This window comes from Bremia lactucae, linkage group LG10 (assembly GCF_004359215.1).
Source record: "Bremia lactucae strain SF5 linkage group LG10, whole genome shotgun sequence".
Classification (NCBI taxonomy): Eukaryota; Oomycota; class Peronosporomycetes; order Peronosporales; family Peronosporaceae; genus Bremia; species Bremia lactucae.
In genome coordinates, this window is record NC_090619.1 from 6962519 (window position 1) to 6986026 (window position 23508).

General features: G+C 44.8%; 2 protein-coding genes across 2 annotated transcripts; both read left to right on the top strand.

The window, feature by feature from the left end:
- Positions 1–4741: 4741 nt before the first annotated feature.
- Positions 4742–5098, top strand: CCR75_008495 (uncharacterized protein; the record flags this gene model as incomplete). The annotated part of the gene is given in 2 exon segments (XM_067966547.1): positions 4742–4974; positions 4987–5098. The coding sequence occupies 2 exon segments, from the start codon at positions 4742–4744 to the stop codon at positions 5096–5098; spliced, it is 345 nt and encodes a 114-aa protein (XP_067818702.1).
- A 15724-nt stretch (positions 5099–20822) lies between these two features.
- On the top strand, positions 20823–21575 carry CCR75_008496 (uncharacterized protein; the record flags this gene model as incomplete). The annotated part of the gene is made up of 1 exon (XM_067966548.1): positions 20823–21575. The coding sequence occupies one exon, from the start codon at positions 20823–20825 to the stop codon at positions 21573–21575; it is 753 nt and encodes a 250-aa protein (XP_067818703.1).
- Positions 21576–23508: the final 1933 nt, after the last annotated feature.

Consider the following 23508-nt stretch of genomic DNA (forward strand, 5'->3'; position numbering starts at 1 on the left):
CGGGACATCCCGTACACAGCAGTGAGCACTCCCAGTGGGATGCTTTGGGAATGGCTAGTGATGCCTCAGAAGCTTAGTAACGCCCATGCAACATTCAACAGATGTGTAACAAATCTGTTGAGACCGGTGCGAGAATTCGCACCGAGCTATTTTGACGATGTATTCGTCCATAGCCGGGCCATGGACGGTAAGACGGACGTGGAAATTCATAAAACTCACGTTCGCCAGGTTCTTACACTTATGCGAAAGCATATGTTTTATGTAAATCTCAAGAAGTGTATATTTGCTGCAAGCGAATACCACTTCTTGGGTGCATCGTCGGTAAACACGGCGCGCGCCCTGATCCCGAAAAGATGAAGACAATCACGGACTGCCCAGTTCCAGTCGATGTCAAGAAACTTAGAAAGTTCCTTGGTTTAGCGGCGTACTTGCACAAGTATTCTCGCAATTATGCAGAGATGACAGTTCATCTCTCTCGTCTCTTGAAAAAAGACGAGAAATGGTTATGGAACGCTGATTGTCAGCGTTCGTTTGAGGGTATCAAGCATAGCTTGATGCAATCGTTCATCTTGGCGATTACTGATCAAGCAGACCATAACATGTGGCTTGTGACGCCAGCGATTTCGCAATCGGCTGCGCGTTAATGCAATTCAATACAGACGGCGCGGAACGCGTCGTCTGTTACCAATCGCGTCAGCTGCAACCAACTGAATGCAATTACCCAGTGCATGACAAGGAACTTTTTGCCATGAAATATGCATTGGCTAAATTTAGGGTCTATCGCCTCGGAGAAAGACCGTTCATCGTATATACGGACCATGCGTCATTACGCACGGCCGTGAAAATAGCCCACACCTCTCACAAAGAATGGCGAGGTGGCTATCCGTCTTCGCGGAGTATAATTTCTCCGTAGAATATAAAGCTGGACGACTTAATGTCGTCGCGGATGCGCTATCACGCCGACCCGATTTCAAGTCAGCAGTGCACTCTAACAGTGATAATAATCCCACTGTTGCAACACTCATTACAAGTATTCCGTCATCATCCTTGGTTGATGACATAAAGAAAACCTACAAAGAAGATAAAGACCTTCCATGTTTAATGGATCATCGTATGAATCCATCCGATAAATCTTTTAAAGATTTACCGGCTTTATTTCGGTCGTCATTCGATCGATACACAACACGTAACGGCTTCTTATTACACAGCCGTTGCCGGCGACACTCCACGTGTCGTCGTCCCAACTCAAAATGATTTGCGCTTGCGCATCATGTATGTGTGTCATGATGCACCAACAAGTGGACACCCTGGACGTGAGAAGACTTACCTCACAGTAAGTCGCGACTTTTACTGGCCCCGCCAGTATCAGTTCTTGCGCAAGTACATTCGTGCTTGCGAGGAATGTCAACGGGTGAAGCCTAGCCCTTCATCCCGTGCACCTCTTCAACCTCTACCACTTCCGGCAAGTGTTGGCAGTCCGTAAATATGGACTTCGTCTTCGGATTTTCCGAAGACGACCACAAAAACAATGGAATCCTTGTTTTAGTAGACAGATTAAGCAAGATGGTACATCTTGCTGCAGTATCAGAGTCGATACGGCTCCGGGCTGTGCCCGTGTCTTTATCGACACGGTATTCAAACTCCACGGGTTACCCGGTGAACCGGTCTCGGATAGAGATCCACGGTTTACGGCGGACACGTCTGGCAATCCGTGTTACGATCTTTCAGAACACGGTTGACTTTGTCAACATCCGATCACCCAGAAACGGATGGTCAAACAGAACGCGTAAATCACGTCCTCGAAGAGATACTTCGAGGTTACGTCCAATCGTATCCGAATTGGAGCGAGTTTTTACCGATGGTCGAATTCGCCATCAATAATTCGGTACATGCGTCTACAACGCATTCACCGTTCTTCGTGAATGGCTTACGCAATCCTCGCATACCCACCCAATTATAGAGATCTTCTAGTTTCAGGGGGGTGGACTCGCACGAGCAAAACCTTTTCTAGCTCATGCTCATCACGCGTCGAACTTAACAACGAAGCGAATGATGTCAACGTCGAAGCAATCGACATCGAAGATGAGAAAACTCTCATGGCAGTGCGCACAAAGCGCCTTTGAAAAAGACAAAACAAATGAGCCAGCAGAGGAATTTCTGCTTACTAGAGAATCACTTATCCGTTTCGTACAGTATTCCATTGCTAACGCAGTGGACTGTCAGAAACGGACGGCAGACAGACATGGAAGAGCAAACGTACTTTCATCTAAAGTTAATGACCTAGTACTTCTCTCTACGGTAAACTTGCCTAAATGTGTAGTTAATAATGTGGGTAGCAGTAAATTACTACCCAAGTTCATTGAGCCTTTCCATGTACTGCATCGCAGAGGCAATGCGTACACGATAAAATTGCCACGTAGGATCCGAACGCATCCTACATTTACGTTGGTCGGCTCCGCCCGTACCATCAGTACGCGGCTTCTTCCGAGGACGGATTCGACCACCCTTTTCAAGAATCCCTAAAAAAATTCTTGTGATCGCGAACCAGATTCTCATGTTGAACCTGGAGTTTCTCATGCCGGTTCCGAGTTTTCTCGAAACTGCGATAAGCTGACGACAGCTTATTACGAAGAGCGTGATATTTCCGTTCGCACTCCATCATGGAGTTCGCACTCTTCGAACGGTCTTTCAATAGCTCGATATGGTGAGCCTGCACCGTCTGCTCTAACGAGCGACGCTTGCCGCGCTCGTGGTCAAGTCCCTTCTCCAAATCATGAAGGAAGCGATCGATTTTGTCGATCATCGACTCTAGATCCGACACACGGTTCGAATCTTATTCCCCCCCGTGCTGCATGGACTTGATCCCAGCGCGAAGAACTTTCGCGCTGAGGAAGATTTTTATCTAGATGCTTTTCTTACGCATCGATGGTTTAGTGGCAACAATAAGCGAGATAAAATCTCGCTGATGCAAGCCTGGAGCGCGTTCGTTCGCAATGTCAAAGACATTGGACGCGAAGCCTGGCTTCAAAGACTTAACGCGATCAGCGTTAAGTTTGAGAAACGAATTTCAACCGGTTCAAGGTATAAATTGCATCGGTTGTCTCGTGAGGCAGGACTTCCATGCCTCACGTGGGGTGATCCCTGTCCGTGTCGTGTTGACAACACGAAACGAGTGTAAGGGGATGTCTATTCCCTTTCTTCGCCCTGGGGGAGCGCCCGCATCTCTATCGAGATGCGGGATGATTGACGTTTTGCAATCAATTTACAAGCGCTAGGGGCGCGTGTTATCCGATAGACCTTGTGAACCATCGGATGGGTCTCGTCATACTGACGGACGAGGCCCTCAACCTCAGCAACCAGCTGGTAGCGAGGCTCCCAACTGTCATGTGAAGGTGTATAACTGCGCCAGAGAACAAGACAACTCGTTCGCTGCCCCTTGACATCACGGTGGTTCTGGATGCGTTCCACAAGGAAACGTTGACCACCGTGGGAATGCACCAATGGTTGTGATGAAGCTTTGTCGCAATAAACAAGGAATATTTATTGTGAGGAGTTGTCTTCCCAGACAAGCTACTGACTAGCTGTTAGGGCAAAGCCACGGCTTCTCAGGGGCAAGATGAGACATTTTATTGTCTGCATTTCCCTGAGTGGTACCAACTGAAGCAGGGTTACCACAAGTTTGTATTACTATGACTAACGCCATCGTCATCGCCACACACAGAAAAAAGTGCGGGTGACCGTCCGGGAGACGGAACGGGCAATGAGGGATCATCCTCATCGTCGGAACCATATAGACTATTAACTCGTCTATCAGAATGAGCCCTCTCACTCGAAGGCTCATAGTCAGCCGCATGACGTCTATCAGGCGACTGTTGTATTCTCCCCGAGTCGGCCATTTCGTCCGACTCACATTCCTAGTCGACCTCCAAAGAGGGGTCGTATTCACGTGGTGAACCACCACGTGCTCCTGCAATATCTAGTGTTGCGCGAGAAGAAGATACTCCGGCAGAAGTTCCGTCTGCCGGAAGAGATAACAGTGCATCACCCCCGGCTGCACGAAGTGCAGCCGAAGGCGCCGCACTACCACCATCCCGCATGGACTTGTTCTTATGCGGTTACAAATTAAAATGATGGTTCTGACCAATCAACATCATTTTTATTTAAGTGGTCTTTTAGTGACCACTCTACCCAATGACAGTCAGAGTGATTGTCGTTTAAGGGCGGGGTGGTGTAACGGGGTGTATCGTTACATGAAATTAACACTTAAAGGTTGTTACTAAACATATTATCTAAAAGGTAAATAATATTTGGAGAATATTACTTTATATAGTAATGCTCAGAAATCTTATCAATAAATAGGTATAGGCCTTATATCTATTTACCCCGCAGAATTATCAGCTGTAAACGTAAACAAAGAGAGAGAGACAGATTAGATTTCAATAGCATGTTAGTATTAGTTTATAATTATGTTAGCATTGACAGATAGAAAGAAGAGAAACTCATTATATTGATACAGTTCTCATTTAACCCTCTTTAAGGTACTTGTCTCTAAGATAAGTCTCTTGCACGTACTGGTGTACGTGAAATAACGTAAGGCACCACTCGCAACTAAAGCAGTGCGAAGTGGACTCGTACTGGAGCAGTAGAAGTTGTAGTGCCCCGTTACAAGGATTATGTGAAGCGCGCTCAGGACTACAACGGCAAGCAAAAGCGGCTGAAGACGTTGCAGCTCAAGGCGTTGATGCGCAATTCGGACGATTTAAATTATCACTGCATGCGAGAATTTGACACGGAGGGGTGGCATAAAAAGTCGGTGGAAACCAAGACGATTCGATTGCTAAAGACGCAAGACTTGGCCTATATGCATATGAAGCACGCCGTGGACATGCGGAAGGCGGAGAGACTCAACTGCAGCCTTCACTTTGTAGGTGCGCCAAAGATTAATAAGCATACGCTTTTTGTAAATGAGCGAGAGTAAATTAATAGTTTTGACGTGGCTCGACACTTTGACACGGCCCCAGAGCTCGCAGATAGAGCATTTAAGCGCATTCGCACCCGCGACCTCGAGACGACGGAACTGCGCGATTTTATTTTTTAATTCCAAACAAAAGTATAAGATGCAGGGCGAGGAAGATACCGTGTATCTGGAGCTAAGGAATCGATTGGTACGTGCGACAAAGATTGGGCGGATAAGCGCCCAACTTGATTTTGGAACAAAAGGGGCAGAGTTAAGGCAGAAAAGTAAAAGTGAAAGCCGCCGAACATGGAATGCCTGCTGTATATCGTTGGAAGCAGCAACGGTAAAAATAGACATGATTTATGAAGTCATGTTATGCTTTTGAATATGATTGATATCACACTTGTGCATAATAAGTGTTTTTTTTTGCGTCGCACTCATGTTTGCAGACTCAACTTGTTCACATTCGAGAACTAATAATTTCTCCCTCTGGGTCACTTGAGTCATCTTGATATGTTCGGTACTGACCTCGCATGTAGCATTTTGAAAGGTTATGTGTAACCCTTTAGCAGACATTGCAGGAATCGAAAAAAGACTACGATCCAATCACCGAGTATGGAAGTTGCATAAAGGTGTTGGTGACGGCACGCTTCTTGGAACTTGGCCTTATGTTATACATGTAGAGGTACTGGCTGACAGAGTGTACGGAATATTGCTTATTCCAAGCGGATCAAGATAATTAAGTCATTGCGCTCTCTTTAGCCGGCAAGATCACAGGAAAATGTATGGGGGCACACATCGGTTGAAGAACTGTTGTTGTGGTACATTTAAATCACGAGTTATACACCATTTTTTCTACTCTAAAATAATTAATTATCTAAAGCCATTTATTATGGGTAACAAATGTGGTCGCCGCCAGATATAAATCTGGCGGCCAAATTCTATTTTTAAAATTAGCTAGGGTAAGGTTTTGAGGTTAAATAATTACAGAACGTGCAGTTCCTTTTTTATCTTAAAAGCGTTGAGTGCCTTCCTAAGGCTTGAGTGTGACCTGCAAGAGATAGAAGCTGTAATGGAGCTACCTCGCTCCTAAAGTCAGAGGAAGTCTTTCAGACTCAGAGAGTCACTTAGTTCTATTGAACTAATAGGTTTAACAACTCAGAAGGTCGTACAAATTATTAAAGCTTAAGGATTCCTAGTTCAAGGGATTCAGGGGTTTGTAGAACCAAGTGGCAATAAGTGCCCAAGAGGATATACCTTAGAAAGGCTTCTATCTCTTACAGTTCAATGCTCAAGCCGTAGAAAGGCACTTAACGCTTTCAGATCAAAAGGGGAACTGCACTTTATATAATCATTTAAATCTAAAAAATTAACCCTATCTATTTAAAAATAGATTTCGGCCACCAGATTATTATCTGGCAGCGACCACATTTGTTACCTATAATAAATGGATTTGAATAACGAACTATTTTAATATTAGATAAAAGGGTATATAATCCGTTATTTAAATGTACCACAACAACGGTTCTCCAGCCGAGTGTGCCCCGTTACACTCTCCCTCATCAGACTGTTGACACCGGGTAACAACATTCGCTTCATTTCCTCTTTGTGGTTGGAACCTAAACAGCTAACCGTTCGGTTGTGTTTTTCTTTTCTTTGTTCCATGGCAATCAAGCGTGAATCACAGACTTTTAGCACCTTCCTCGACGATGAGCAAATGGTGGACTTTGAAAGTCCCACTCGCATCGCTCTTACAAACCTTCTCCTCAAAATGAACGCCGGCGGGCCCCGAATCCGTTCCCAAAACGTGGTGACGCTGATGTCTTAACTGCATTGAGCAGGACACAGTACCCCGAGTCCAACAACATTACGAATCCGCTAGATGAAGATCAAGAGCGGCAATTTCCATAGAGGATGCAACAATCTGCGGCACGACCGCCTGTCGCGGCGCAAGCTCCTTCAAGTCCACGTGGGAAGGGTCCCGATATGGCTTAAGCAAGAACGTAGAACACTAAGTGTGTACGCAGCTTGCTAGGAAGGTTAAGCGTTAAGCTAGGTCCTTCTTGGCCACGACCGTAAAAAGTCCAATAAAGCGCGGGCGCAATTTGGTCTTGAAGACCGCGGAAAATGAATTAGTTGCTATATTTTAAGCGTTTAGTAAAACTCGGTCTCCGACCACGTCAGAATTAATACGGCTACTGCGTTTGACATCTGTTTGTTCTTTCTGTTTGTCATGGCTATCAGCCATCGTATCCCTTACATGTCTTAAGACACTTAATCGCGTCGCGAGAAACTCGCTTACTTGTTTCCGAACGGTAATAGGGCTGATATCAGCAAGCATATCGGCCAATTCTCCCTCACCAAGCCCTGAACCACGCAGTGGTATTGTAAATGGAACGCGTGGGTGGGTGAGGGCGTTGATAAAGAGCGGAGTATATCCTTTAGAGGCATGAACAACGATATTTAACGCAAACTCCACCACTGGGAGCATTGAGCTCCAGCGTTTTGGTGTCGGTGCACACACACTACGTAAACGTCTTCAATGACGCGATTTACACGTTCATTTTGACCATCGGTCTGCGGATGGTCCGCAGTGGACATATCCAATTTGGTGCCAAGCACTCGGAAAATTAATTTCCAAAATCTACCCGTGAAAACGGAAGTCCCGATCAGAGACAATTGCCACTGGCACACCATGTCGTCAAAAAAACGCGATCAATAAACAGCCTTGCTGTACCTTCACAATCAATGGAATCCGACACGGCCACTAAGTGAGCCATTTCGTTCAATCGGTTAATAAAGACCACTATGCTGGAGTTACCGGCCGAACTTTCGGTAAACCGAAAACAAAATCGATACTAATGGACTCCCGGCAACCTATGGGGACGGGAATGCTCGCCAGTGGCGCAGCAGCATGCGCCGAGGCTTAACCCGTTGGCAAGTTTCGCATGTGCGAAGACACGTGCTGACCCATTTATAAAGTTTGGGCCACCAAAAAAAATCTGGCTTACAGAGCCGTAGATCTTTTCTCTACCAAGATGACCACCAAGGACAGTATCGTGTGCCTCATAGAGGATTCGGTACTTCAAATCCTCGACACGCGGAGTATCCGCGGCATCTGTGCAATAAAGCAACAGGTCGTTATCGAAACAAATCGATGTAACCTTGCACGCAAACGTGCCGACAATTTAAAATCCGATTTAGAGTTCTTAAGAGCTCGTAGCAGAGCTTCACACTTTCATGATGTGCGCGTGATAACGCATCGGCCAAAGCGTTCTGTTTGCCAGGCTTGTACTTCACCTCGAAGTTATATTCGGCGAAAAAGGATAGCCATCGGGCCATTCCCTGTGGGAGATGGGGCTAACTTAGTCGTAGTGCGTAATGACGCGTGATCTTTGTATATCACAAACGGCTTGAAGCCCAGCAGATGAACTCTGAATTTGACGAGAACATACTTCATAGCAAGTAAAAAGACCGACCTCTTGCTAGCAACAGCGAAGGACGCGGTCCGACGCAGTTGCGTAATCGCAACGGAGCGGCAGGTCGTCAAATCACGGTCGGGGTCACTAGGTGCGTAGCGCCATAACGATTAAGCAACATCAAAAGAATTTGCAGGCCTTTTTTACGACAGTTGCTCCTCACACACAGACATTGTGTGTAACTGCCCCTAGGGGTGAGGTTCGCCTCATTACCCTGATAATAAAGTGTCAAATACGTTGCCACTCAAGTTCCTAGTCAATTGTGGGGCGTCAAAAATGTTATTAGACGCCAATTACTAGAAGATCGCAACTTGAATTTATTTAATAGACGCCAATTACTAGAAGATCGCAGACTTAAATTTATTGAGCGCGATATCTCTCTAACGAGAATGACAGTGCGCCTAGCAACAGGCGCATCTGTTCCAGTAAAGAAACGTATACTTGGTATCCGTTACACGTTAAAGGGTAAGCACTACGATGATGACTTCATCGTACTTGATTTGTATGACAAATTTGACGTCATCCTTGAATTACCATGGCTCAAAAACTACGAGCCATGTATAATTTGGCAGGTTCAAGGAGTGACGACGCCTGTCTCTTGTTCATCAGATGGACAATTAATGAACGTCCTGGAGCGTCCACATGCGTGTGGATGTCCTACGAGTAGGTGCGATGGCCTCACTTGTGGGTCAGTCGTTATCATGACTACACAAGACCTCAGTGTGAATACCCAACACACTGTAGAGTTAGATCCCGACGGAGGTGCACAAACAGGCAGCGTCGAAGTTCGACCACTCGAGTAAAGTGAGTGGTACAAAATAAGGATGCTTGTTTGAAAAGCAACATTTAAAACAAGTTTAAAACGCCCGTCTATAAGAAACAGTGCGAAAGTCCTAGATCGACTCGAGAGTCGATCGTAGAGGATCTCGCTGTGGTAGCGCAACCACAGCGAGATGCAATTGGGTAGGATACTCCCAAATAATTTCAGTGGGGATAAGCCCCCAGAGACCTGCACTGGATAGTTGGGTTTGGCTAGTTGAAGTTGACGCGATTGATAACAGACAACGTGCTCTGCGCTGTCTGTATCGTATTGCATTAACGCACAGCCGATTGCAAAATCGCTGCGTCACAGACCACATGAATTAATCGTCTTGGTCTGCAATCACGAGGATATGCGTTTGCATCAAGCTTTGCTTGATACCTTTAAAGGAACGCTGACAATCAGCGTTCCATGACCACTTTACATCTTTCTTCAACAAAGTAAAGAGATGAAGTGTCATTTGCCATTATCGCGGGAGTAGTTGTGTAAGTTCGACGATAAGCCGAGGAACTCTCGAAAGTCCCATGACGTCGACTGGCACAGGCTAGTTGGCGATCGCCTTGATCTTTTCCGGCGAGCACCATGTTTACCAGGATGCACCCAAGAAGTGGAATTTTGCTTGCAGCGAATATACACTTCTTGAGATTTTTTGCATACAGCTTATACTTACGCAAAAGTGTAAGAACCTTTTGGACGTGGATACGATGTACTTCAGCATCCGACTTTCCATTCATGGCTCTGCTATGAACGAAGACATCATCAAAATAGCTCGGTGCAAAATCCCGCACCGATCTCCACAGATTGGTCACACATCTGTTGAATGTCGCAGGGGCATTACTAAGCCCCTGTAGCATAACTATCCACTCCCATAGTAATTTGCTTGGGGTGCTTACTGCTGTGAACAAGATGTCCTGTTCACGCATGAGGATCTGATAGAATCCATCCATCAAATTCATTGACGAAAAGACAGTACTCTTTGACATACCGTCAATGATGACGTCTTTTCGTGGTATCGGCGTTTGAGCCGGTACCATTGTAGCGCTCAATTTATTATATGCATGCACTATCCGCCATCCTCCTGTTACTTTACGCGCACAGAAGGTCGGAGAGCTATGTGGGGAAGTTGATTCCTTCACATGGCTCGCTGCTAAGTGTTCAGCAAAGAATTTGTCGATCGCTATTACTTGTTTACGAGGCAACGGCCACTGCTTCATGACACAGTATTTAGAACCTAGGATTAGGTCAACTTCGTGTCGAGTGCCGTTATCTTTAGGCAAATTCCACGGTACTGATTCAAGAAAGACATCTTTAAATTCCATTAAATCCTTATATAATGAATTTATCTTCAAAGACTCCCAGGATTGGGACATAAACGTTCGATCCGAGTATTCTCATCGCGGAGCTTTTGTCCATCGATGAGGTGCTGAGAACCCGTTTGTTCTCGATAAATACTATTGCCTACCGAATATCGGCCACGCAGTACGCAAGTCTGCTTGACTTTGCCGCTACGCAGATCACACAATACCGATTCAGTTCAAGCGTTGGCAATTAAGGGATCTCCGAAGTTATCTTCGAAGGCGCTATTAGATCAAGTGTACAAGCGCTAAGACTTGATCCTTGTTTACTAAGACATTTATTGTCTCCGTTTCTTCTTTGAAACTTATTTTGAAGATACCTGAGAACCTTTGACCCCATGACATGGAACTCCTTGCCATGAAAAAATACGCACTTGCTAAGTTTAGGGTCTATCTCTTGGAAGTTAGACCGTTTATTGTTTATGCAGACTATGCGTCTTTACGCACGGCCGTAAACAGCCCATACCTTTCGTTAGAATGACGAGATCGTTGGCTTTCTTCTCCGAGTTGAACTTCTCCGTGGAGTATAAGCTAGGACGACTTAACGTTTTCGCTAATGCTCTTTCGCGCCGGTCCGATTTTGAGCCGGCAGCGCAAATCAACAGTGAGATTACTCTGATTACAGTGAAGGTGAGCGCCTCGACCACTTCTTGTACACGACGTATAAGAGGAAGATTCTAAGTATCTAGGAAAAGCTAGCTACCATAGGATAATTCTAAGGCTTTAGAATAGAGAAAAAGTAAAACTGTTATGTATTAAGTTACTACGTAACGGTCTTTCATCTACTAATCACTTTATTATATTAATAACAAACTATGTATGGTGCCTACTTGCGCACCGTAAATCGTGTCTTGTGACGATTAACGGAATTGATTTTAAATTAAATTCACTAATCAGTAGACCTAATGTTTTATTGCGTCAATATTGCCAAATTTGGTAATATTGGAATTATTAAGTCAAAATTAATAAAGTAATCATTTTGTACTTTTTTATTATTTTCCTCTCATAGGAAATTATATTTTTATCGTTCCTCTTATAGGTAATAATATTTATGTAACGGGGGCACCCCGTCACCTCCCCCCTCAACTAACAGCCACAATAGTGACTGATGTGAAGTGACAGGGAAATACTATTATGTCTTCCCTGTATGTGAATTTATGTTATTGGTTTTTTTTTATAAAATTCCAATTTTATTATAATATTACATCTTGTTTAAATTCATTTTGTTTGCGAATGGAACGGAGCGATTCTAAGGATCGCGCCGAGAGCCATGTTAGCGTTAACGTTAACATGAGCCTACGGGGGAGGGAACGCGATGTTATGTGGAGTGGTCCCGAAAAGAAGCCGTGGTTGCCCCTCTAAGGTCAATTAAACGCGTTGGTCTGGTATGTCCAACGATCGGTACCATATTCCGTTGCTCGGCTCATCCAGGCTTCACAAGCCTGGTGATGACGAAACGAAATTCTTCATCGATACCTTTTTCCGGCATCGGTGGTACACTTGTAAGCGGGCAAAGGATGCCACTCCTCTGTTCTAAGCTTGAAAACATTTGTGGAGAATGTATAAAACATAGGCCGTAAGGTATGGCTTGACAAGCTGGATGCTTTTCGTGAACGGTTCAAAAACGGACCGTAGTCGGTGCACGCTATATGTTGCACCATTTGTCTAGAGAGACTGGGATTCCTTGCCTCTCGTTGGGGGACTCATACTCATACTGCTTGTAAGGGTGCAGGTCATGCCCCTTAGGAAGCAATCTCCCTCAAAGATCCTCATTGAAGGACGCTCATCTCTTGTGAGATGCGCGAAGGGATTCAACACGTCCAATCCTTTTTCACGGGAAGCACTCGTTCTCTAGTGCACCCCTGTCGAGGTGGAAAAGTCTCGTCGAACTGTTAAATGAGACCCGGAACGGGTGCCTAACTATAAGCGAGGGTGGATATCCTCGCCAACAAACGATATAACTCGCTCGAACCCCTTTCACCTCATGGTGGTTTGAGACAATTTCAACAAGGCAACGCTATTCACCGCTCGAATCCGTCAACGGATGTGGAGGTGGGAGAAATCGGGCTCGCCTCGTTCGACGAACCCGAATCAATATCGTGATTTGGATCACACCCTTTATTATTGGTATTATTGGAGGGAGGACATTTGTTAGACCGATCCCGCCGGCGCGAGCTAGCGGTGAAGGTCGGTATTGTTTCCCGTGACCAGTTGATAAATTATGCACAAGTTGCAACTGATCAACTAACGAATGAAAGGATGCATCAGTCCCTTCAAAACGAGCTGGTGACAGCTCGTAAAAAGGTCTTATCCTTGGGGATGCAGTAGACCGACTAGTTCGTGAGAGCCAGATTCTGTCCCGAGACTATCTTGCTTTAGCTCAGGACCATCAGGCTTTAATAGACGCCTTAGATGATCCGAAATCGAAAGAATCCTCGTACTGATGATAAGAGCGGACAAGCCGAACATAAAACGTAGGATGAGTACGCGTCCTACGAGGCAGCTCGAACGTGTATGCATTGCCTTGGCGGTGCAGCACACAGAACAGGGCAGAAAACTTGGGCAGTAATTTGTTACTGCCCACATTCGTCACAACATGTTTGGAAGGGTTAAACATATTAAATATAAATATTAAAAAAAAATAGTTGAGATAAATCTTTATTTTATACAACCCTTCCGCAACATCCGATACGAGGTGGACACACGTCACTATAATGAAAGAAAAGCTACGCAATTTTTCGCGTTCGGAATTTTGACATGTGGAGACAGTAGGACTAGGTCGTTTACATTGAATAAAAGTATGTTTGCTCAACCATTTTTGTCAAAGTTCCGTTTCTGTCGGTCCACCGCATCATCGATGGAATCCTGTATGATGCGGACAACTGCTTCTCTAGCCAGCAGAACTTCACCTGCTGACTCGGTTTTATTTTTGTCTTCAGCAACATGTGCGCACTGCGGAAGGTTCATTCTCCTCGTTCGTGTGAGCATTAATATTCTCACTAAATAACATCTTGTTCGATGGAAGTCTTTCAGCATCGCTATAAAAGTCAGCAATAGCATTGTTGCCACTACTGAGTTTGTCCACTACAATGATGATTAGACCAACATTGGTCTCCTTTGCATTGACCGTAGGGTCAATGCGAAGCGTGATAAGCAAGAGCTAGACAGTTCTTTGCTCGAGCGAGTCCCTCCCCACTTGAATAAGAGTTTTTTTAAAGAAGATGATATTACGTGGATGGCGTAAGCAGTTCACGTAAAACGGTTAATGCTTTGAAAGAGCGTGCACTGAAATTTTAATGGCAAATTATACGATCGGCAAGATCTCGCTCCGATTCGGAGACAAGTGGACGTATCGGTGAAGTTATGACTTTGAGGATACGATTTGCACGTTCTGTCCGACCATATGTTTCAATGGTCAGAAGTTGATATTTTTAACTGTGTTTTAAGTGATTTGAACACAGCATGCCAAAACTCTGCCGTGTATTCAGGGTCTCGATCTGAGACCAGCTCACAGGATAAGCCATGGAGTCGAAACATAGTGTCAACAAAAACACAAGCACAGCCTTTCGCTCTGACCGACTCCGGGACTGCAGCAGAAGGTTGACTAGTACTGTAATCAGTACTAGCAAATGGTGCCCCGTTACATCACTGCCCATTCGCGCGATTAGCAGCGATTGGTACACAGCCGTTGACGGCGACACTCCACGTGTTGTCATCCCGACTCACAATGATTTGCGCTTATGCATCATGTATGAGTGTCACGATGTACCGACAAGTGGGTACGTGGACGTGAGGAAACCCATCTCGCAGTAAGTCGCGACTCTTACTGGCCCCGCCAGTATTAGTTCGTGCGCAAGTACATTCGTGCTAGAGAGGTATGAAAGGGTGAAGCCTAGCCCTTCATCCCGTGCACCTCTTCAACCTCTACCACTTCCGGCAGAATGTTTGCAGTCCGTATATATGGACTTCGTCTTGGAATTTTCCGAAGACGATCACAAAAACAATGGAATCCTTGTTTTTGCAGACAGATTCAGCAAGATGGTACATCTTGTTGCAGTACCACATTCGATCACGGCTCCGGGCTGTGCCCGTGTCTTTATCGACACGGTATTCAAACCCCACGATTTACCCCGTGAACCGGCTTCCGATAGAAATTCACCGTTCACGGCGGAGATTTTGCAATCCGTGTTCCAATCTCTCGGAACATGGCTGCTATGTCAACTTCTCATCATCCAGAGACAGATGATTAGACGGAACGCGTAAATCGCATCCTTGAAAAGATTCTTCGAGGTTACAACCAATCGTACCCGAATTGGAGCGAGTTTCTACCGATGGTCGAATTCGCCATCAATGTTTCGGTGCATGCGTCTACAACGCATACACCGTTCTTCGTAAATGGCTTACGCCATCCACGCATACCCACCAAATAAGAACAATCCTCTAGTTTAGGGGGGGCTCCCACGAGCAAGTCCATTTCTAGCTCATGCTCATCACGCGTCGAAGTATCCAACGACGCGAATGACGTCAATATTGAAGCAATCGACATCAAAGATGAGAAAGATCTCATGGCAGTGCGCACAAAGCGCACTGAAAAAGACAAAACAAATGATTCAGCAGAGGAATTTCTGCTGGCTCGAGAATCAGTAGTCCAATTCGTACAGGGTTCATTTGCTAACGCAGTGGACCGTCAAAAAAGGAACGCAGACAAACATGGAAGTGCACATGTTCTTTCATTTGCAATTGATGACCTAGTACTACTCTCTACGGTAAACTTACTTAAGCGTGTAGTCACAAATGTGGGTAGCAGTAAACTACATCCCAAGTTCATTAAGCCTTTCCGTGTACTGCATCGCAGAGGCATTGCGTACAAAATAGAATTGCCACGTTGAATGATAACGCATCCTCCGTTTTACAATGGTCGGCTCCTCCCGTACCATCAGTGCGCGGTTTCTTCCGAGGACGGATCTGACCACCCTTTTCAAGAATCCCTAAAAGATTATTGTGGTCACAAACCAGATTCTAGGGTGTTTGATCTGGAGTTTCTCATGCCGGGTCCGAAGACCCTCGAAACCGCGATAAGCTGACGGCAGCTCCTAACGAAGAGCGTGGTACTTCCGTTCGTACTCCAACATTGAGTTCGCACTGATCGAAAGATTTTCTAACCGTTCGATATAGTGAGCCTGCACCGTCTACTCTAACGAGTGACGCTAACCGCGCTCGTGTTCAAGTCCCTCCTCAAATACGTGAAGGTTGCGGTCGAGACGGGTCGGATCTAATTGTTCCTCCTCCATCGCAACCATTGGTGGATTCCCACGGTGGTCAACGTTTCCTTGTGGATCGTATATAATAAACCACCGTGATGTGAAGGGGCAGCGAACGAGTAGTCTTGTTCGCTGGCGCGGTTATCCACCTTCGCATGACAGCTGGGAGCCTGGTTCCCAGCTCGTTGTTGACGTCGAGGGCCTCGTCCGTCAGTATGACGAGACCCATCCGATGGATCAGATGGTCACTTGAAAAACACGCGCCCCTGGCGCCTGTAAGTCGATTGCAAAACGTCAATCGCATCGCGCATCTCGATAGAGATACGAGCGCTTCACCAGGGCGAAGAAGGGGAATAGACATCCCCTTACACTCGTTTCGTGTTGTCAACACGACACGGACAGGGATCACCCCACGTGAGGCATGGAAGTCCTGCCTCACGAGACAACCGATGCAATTTATACCTTGAACCAGTTGGAGTTCGTTTCTCAAACTTAACGCGAATCGCGTTAAGTCTTTGAAGCCAGGCTTCGCGTCCAATGTCTTTGACATTGCGAATGAACGCGCTCCAGGCTTGCATCAGCGATACTTTATCTCGCTTGTTGTTGCCACTAAACCATCGATGCTTAAGAAAAGAACTGAGTTAAAAAAAATCTTAGCGCCAAGTTTTTCGCGCTGGGATGAAGCCATGTAGCTTTGTCGCAATAAATAAGAGGTATTAATTGTGAGGAGTAGTCTCTCCAGACAAGCTATTGATTAGCCGTTCGGGCAAAAGCCACGGCTTCTTCTTAGGGGCAAGACGAAACATTTTAGTGTCTACGATCCCCTGAGTGGTGTCCGCTGAAGTGGGTACCACAAGAACTTCTATTACGATGGCTTATGCCATCGCCATCACCACACACAGAAATATGTGCGGGTGACGGCACGGGAGACGGTGCTGGCGATGAGGAATATTCCTTATCGTCGGAACCAACATGCTGTAGCGAATGCTACCAGCACGTCTATCCGATTGAGCCCCCTCTTTTTTGAAGGCTCATAGTCAGCCGCCTGACGATAGTCAGGCGACTGTTCTGTTCTCCCTGAGTCGGCCATTTCGTCCGACTCGCACGCATAGTCGATCTCGAAAGAGTGGTCGTATTCACGTGATGACCTAACACGTGCACCCGCAACATTCAGAGTCCGGGAGAAGACATTTTTACGAATTGATGCTGCCAGCTGAATCTTGGCTCATAAATTCTGAGCGAAGGTAAACCTAGGATGTCATCCAAATCCAGTACGATGAAATCATCATCGTACTGTACCTCCGAAGTAAACTTCGGATATACCTTAATTACCGACCCTAGAATTTAAACGGTTCTTGAGAGATCTGTATAGTGGTGGAATCTAGCAGATTTGAGTACTCATCACAGAGGACGAATACGTAACCGATATTCGGTCAGCGGTAATTTTTGCAGAGTATGAACAAGTTCTCAGCAGCTCATCGATGGACGATTGTCCTCGATGTGAAGGCTCGGATTGAGAGATATTCTACTCAATCCTAGGAATCACTTAGACAAATCATTTATTCAAGGATTTGATTGATTTATAGGATGTATTCCCAAAAGCATTTCCATGCGAGCTGCCTAAAGATAAAGGCACTCGACATGAGATCGAGCTTAAACCGGGCTGGAAGTACTGTGTCATGAAGCAGTGGCCACTGCCTCGTAACCAAGCACTTGCGATCGATAAATTCTTCATCGATCAATTAGAAGAGGGCCATGTAAGGGAGTCAACCTTCCCACATAGCTCTCCGACCTTTCGTGTGCAAAAGGCCACAGGAGGGTGACGGATAGTGCACGCATTCAATAAACTGAATGCTGCAACGGTACCGGCTCAAACGCCGATACCTAGAAAAGACGTTATCAAAGTTGGTATGTCTAAGAGAACCATCTTTTCGTCTATGGATCTGATGGATGGATTTTATTATACCCTTTGCGTGAACGGGACATCCCGTACACAGCAGTGAGCACTCCCAGTGGGATGCTCTGGGAATGGCAAGTTATGACACAGGGGCTATTAACGCCCCTGCAACATTCAACAGGTGCGTAACGTTCCTGTTGAGACCGGTGCGAAAATTCGAACCGAGTTATTTTAACGATGTATTTGTCCATAGCCGGCTATTGACGGAAAAAGGACGTGGAAATTCATAAATCTCGCGTTCGTCAGGTATGCGAAAGCATAAGTTGTATGCAAATCTCAAGAAGTGTATATTCGCTGCAAGCGAAATACCACTTCTTGGTTGCATCGTCGGTTAACACGGCATGCGCCCTGATCCCGAAAATATCAAGGCAATCACTGACTGGCCAGTTCCAGTCGATGTCAAGGGACTTAGAAAGTTCTTTGGTTTAGCGGCGTACTTGCACAAGTACTCACGCAATTATGCCGAGATGACAGTTCATCTCTCTCGTCTCTTATAAAAAAAAAACAAGAAATGGTTATGGAACGCTGATTGTCAGCGTCCTTTGAAGGTATCAAGCAAAGCTTGATGCTATCGCAAATCCTGGCGATCGCGGACCAAACATACCATTTCATGTCGTCTTAGACGCCAGCGTTTTTGCAATCGGCTGTGCATTAATGCAATACGATACGGACGGCGCGGAGCGCGTCGTCTGTTACCAATCGCGTCAGCTGCAACCAGCTCAACGAAATCACCGAGTGCATGACAAGAAACTCCTTGCCATGAAATTTGCACTGGCTACACTTAAGGTCTACCTCCTCGGAGGTAGACCGTTCATCTTATATACGGACCATGCGTCATTACGCACGGCCGTAAACAGCCCACACCTCTCGCAAAGAATGGCGAGGTGGCTATCCTTCTTCACGGACTATAATATCTCCGTGGAATACAAAGCAGGACGATTTAATGTCGTCGCTGATGCGTTATCACGCCGACCCGATTTCGAACGGCTGCATTCCAACAGTGAAAATAATCTCACTGTTGCAACACTCATTACAAGTGTTCCATCATCAGCCTTATTTAATGACATAAAGAAACTACGCGTAAGAAAAGGACCTTCTGCGTTTGATGGATCATCTGATAAATCCATCCGATAAATCTTTAAGAGATTTACCGGCTTTATATCGATCGTCATCCGATCGATACACAACACGCAACGGCTTCCTGTACTGGGGTTATACTACTGGCCTTAATCGTCCAAATAATTGAAATGTCACATTGTATTACAACATTACTATCGGTGGTATATTAATGTTAACATTATATATAATGATAACAATATTCATTATTACCGTCATCCATAAAAATATGTAATGAGCTACCCCATTACAACGGTTGTGTCAAGTCACTACTTAATTGTACTGCTTCAGTACAAGTCCACTTCGCACTGCCTCAGTGCGAGTGGTGCCTCACGTCACTAGTATGTGCAAAGGAAGACTCTCTTTAAAACACTTGCTTTAAAGAGGGTTAAAAGAAGACTGTATTTAATATATTTAAGTTCTTCTGTTTCTAACTATTTTTAATACTAACTTTAATATAAACTAATACAAAACATATATATCTGTCTCTCTCTTTGCGCGCGTCCAGCGCTGACTGGACCGCGGAGAAAGAAGATATACTGTTATATATCTATCAATGGTTAAGATTTTAGAATATTACCATATAAAGTAATACTTCTCAAATATTATCTAGCTTTTAGATAAAATATTAATTAGAAACCTTTAAGTGTTAGTCTCATGTAACTATACACCCCGCTATATCACCACTCCCTTAAAAGACAATCACTATGGCTGTCATTGGATAGAGTGGTCACTATAGGACCACTTAATTAAAAACGATGTTGATTTATCAGATCCATCATTTTTAATTCTAGCGCATGGTTAACAAGTACATGCGGTAAGCGAATAGTGCGGCGCCTTCGGCTGCGGTTCATACAGCCGCAGGCGGCGTATTATTGTTTCTTGCGGCAGACGTTCCGTCTGCCGTAGTAACGACTGTTCATTAGATGGCCATCTGATGAACGTCTTGGAGCGCTCCCAAGCGTGTGGATGTACTACGAGTGAGTGCGATGGCCTCACTTGTGGTCCGGTCGTTAGTACGACTGCACAAGATCACAGTGTGATTACTAATCACACTGTAGAGTCAGCTTCCGGCGGCTGTGCAAATGCACAGGCAGCGTCTAAGGTCAACTACTCGAATAAGTCGAGTACACATGGATGTACGCCTAGCGGGCGACATTCAAGGAATATGCCAGTTGCCCAAAAGGACACGCGATGATCATAGGTCGAGTAGAAATCGATCGCAGAGGACCCGACTGTGATAGCGCATTCACAGTCGGAAGACTTTAAGGGGATAAGACCCCACGTATTTGAATCTTTTAACGTGTAGTGAAATTTCACTACGCGTTTCATTACTGTCATCGATGCGCCTGTGGCTAGACGCACCGTAATCCTCGTTGGAGGGATGTTGCGCTCAACATATTTGAGCCTACGACCCTCTAGCGACTGGCGACGAATAAAGTTATTCGACGCTCCGCAGTCCACTAGGGCTCTGAGTGACAAATCATTTGTGACTTTCAACTTCAAGGTGATGAGGGATAGGTGCAGAGACACATAATGATTGTATATCTGGAGCAACTTTAGTCAAGAGATTTGCAAATTCTCTTGAGTCTGTATAAGCTTTTAAAATATTACCATGTAAAGGTAATATAAAGTAATATTCTCCAAATATTCTCTACCTTTAGATAATATATTAATTAACAACTTTTAAGTGTTAATTTCATGTAACGAAACATCCCGTTACAATTATATCGGTGAGTGTCTAAATATCGACATAAGAGAAGGTGAGCATCACTCTCATTAATTAAGCACTTTACAAAAAAGTGAAAAATGATCAAATTAAAAATTTCAAAGAGTAGGCTACCATTCATTGTTATCTTCAAAGCCAGATATACGGTATGTCTTCTTTGCGCAACGTTGTGAAGCGGCGGGAGCACAAAGAGCGAGGGCAGCTACGCGAGCGCCAGAAGCTCGGACTACTAGAAAAGCATAAGGATTATGTGAAGCGCGCTCGGGACTACAATAGCAAGCAAAAGCGGCTGAAGACGTTGCAGCTCAAGGCGTCGCTGCGTAATCCGGACGAGTTCTATCATCGCATGCGTGAAGTTAGCACGGAGGCTGGTGTGCACGTGTCAACGCACAATCATAAAAATTCGGTGGAGACCAAGGCGCTTCGATTGCTAAAGACGCAAGACTTGGCCTATATGCATATGAAGCACGCCGTGGACATGCGGAAGGCGGAGAGACTCAACTGCAGCCTTCACTTTGTAGATGCGCCAAAGATTAATAAGCATACGCTTTTTGTAAATGAGCGAGAGGAGGTTAATAGTTTTGACGTGGCTCGACACTTTGACACGGCCCCAGAGCTCGCAGATAGAGCATTTAATCGCATTCGCACCCGCGACCTCGAGACGACGGAACTGCGCGATTTGGTTTCCAATCCCAAGCAAAAGTATAAGATGCAGGTCGAGAAAGATGCCGTGTATCGGGAGCTAAGGAATCGATTGGTACGTGCGACAAAGATTGGGCGGATTAGCGCCAAACTTGACTTGGAGCGAAAGGTGCAGAGTAAAGGCAGAAAAGTAAAAGTGAAAGGCGCCGAACATGGAATGCCTGCTGTATATCGTTGGAAGCAGCAACGGCAAAAGTAGACACGATTTATGAAGACATTATTGCTATTGAATATGATTGATATCACACTTGTGCATAAAATAAGTATTTTTTGCGTCGTATTCACTGAGTATGGAAGTTGCATAAAGGTGTTGGTGACGGCACGCTTCATGGAACTTTGCCTTGAAGTTATACATTCAAGCGGATCAAAATACTGAAAAACTCGCTTGTAACCTTTCCCAAATTTTGTTTGGGTTACGAATTAAACATCGCACCTAATAATCAAGTCACAGCGCTTGCAGACTCTCTTTAGCCGGCAAGAGCACACCAAATTGTCATAGCAATAATATCTATTTGTTTATTACTCCCACGCGTATCACGCTATTTTTAAAGGGTCATGACGGCTGATACAAACGCGTTAATGCCGAATTACCAGGCAGCAATGACTATTGTTTGAAGATACCAATCGCACAGAGGAACAGTTATACGTCTGAACATGAAAATCCTGAGTCATTCCTCTCGCTTACGAGAGGTATCGATCTGGATTTCTTAACTGTGGCGATCACACAGTTTTACACTCCACGACAAGGTGACCTACTCGCCAATTTAGATCGAAACTTTAAATTGCTCCGAGTCTAAATGTGAAAGCAAACCATCAAAGTGCTTTCGCTGGAACTATCATACTACATGGGCGTACACAAAACAAATACACAAACTGGTCTATTGTTACGACAACGTTTTTAAGCAATTTAAAAATGGCTTGATGCAAAAGAATACTTAACATTTTCTGGAGAACTGACTGTTTCGCTCATGAGATACATTATGTTTTAAATGCATTTAATCATTAACATTGACTGGAAAATTCGGGTCGCTTATACTTTTGCCTTGACTATGTGTAAATCGACAACGGGCGGGGTAATATAAAAGCTGGAATCATCAAGAGATTTTTAAATAATTATAAGATATGCTATTGCTAAAGAAAGATAAAGATAAAGATCGCTTGTTGTGAGTAATTCACAAAGCCATACAACGATACAACCTACAATTGTATCTACATTAGAAGTTACCATACGTGCTATCCGGGCATCACTGCGGTGTAAAGTCCATCAATGTTATTTTCAATAAGAGGATTAGTATAAATTATTTCCTAAGTGAGAAAAAAGACCTTTAAAATCATTCTCATTCAATAATTCTATTCAACATTTACGATGTTACCGATTCTGTAACGGGGTGTATCGTTACATGAAGTAAAATACTTCAAGGTTATTAATTAATATATTATCTAAAAGGAAGATAGATTTGGCGAATGTTACTTTACATATTAGTATTTTAAAAGCTTATCCATTGGTAGACAGACCATTATTTCTTCTTTCCTCGCGGTCCAGTCAGCGCTGGACGCGCGCAAAGTAAAACGGGCTAAAGTTGCCCTAATGTTACACAGTCCCCGTTAAGTACACCAAGTGTACTTAGAAGGACCTCGATCCGGAACCAATTCACGGGGAACAAGGAGTCAAAATATTGTGTCAGAAAAGAACGAGCACAGCCTTTGGGTGTGATCGACTTCGGGAATGGAGCAAGATGAAATGTTTCGATTCATTGGTCTACAGATACGAAAATACTAGTATGCTTCTGAGCGTCTTCGGGATATCTGAAGGCAAATTTTATTAATGCGGACTGCGCACGCTCTGCCGGAAAAAGCATTTGTTGTAACGGGAGACAGGATAAGTCCTAGGTTTCACCCGTAATCAAAAATATTCAAGCCGTTTGTGCTGCGCACGAACTCATAGTGGCGAGGCCAGTAAAAGTTGCGAGGTAATGTGAGGTAAGTCTTCTTACGTCCACGACGCTCACTTAGTGGTGCATCAGGACACTCATACATGATGCATAATCGCAAAACTTTACAAGTGGGAATGACGGCACGAGGTTTGTCGCCAGCAATAGTTGTACAATATTAAAAATCATTGCGTGTATATG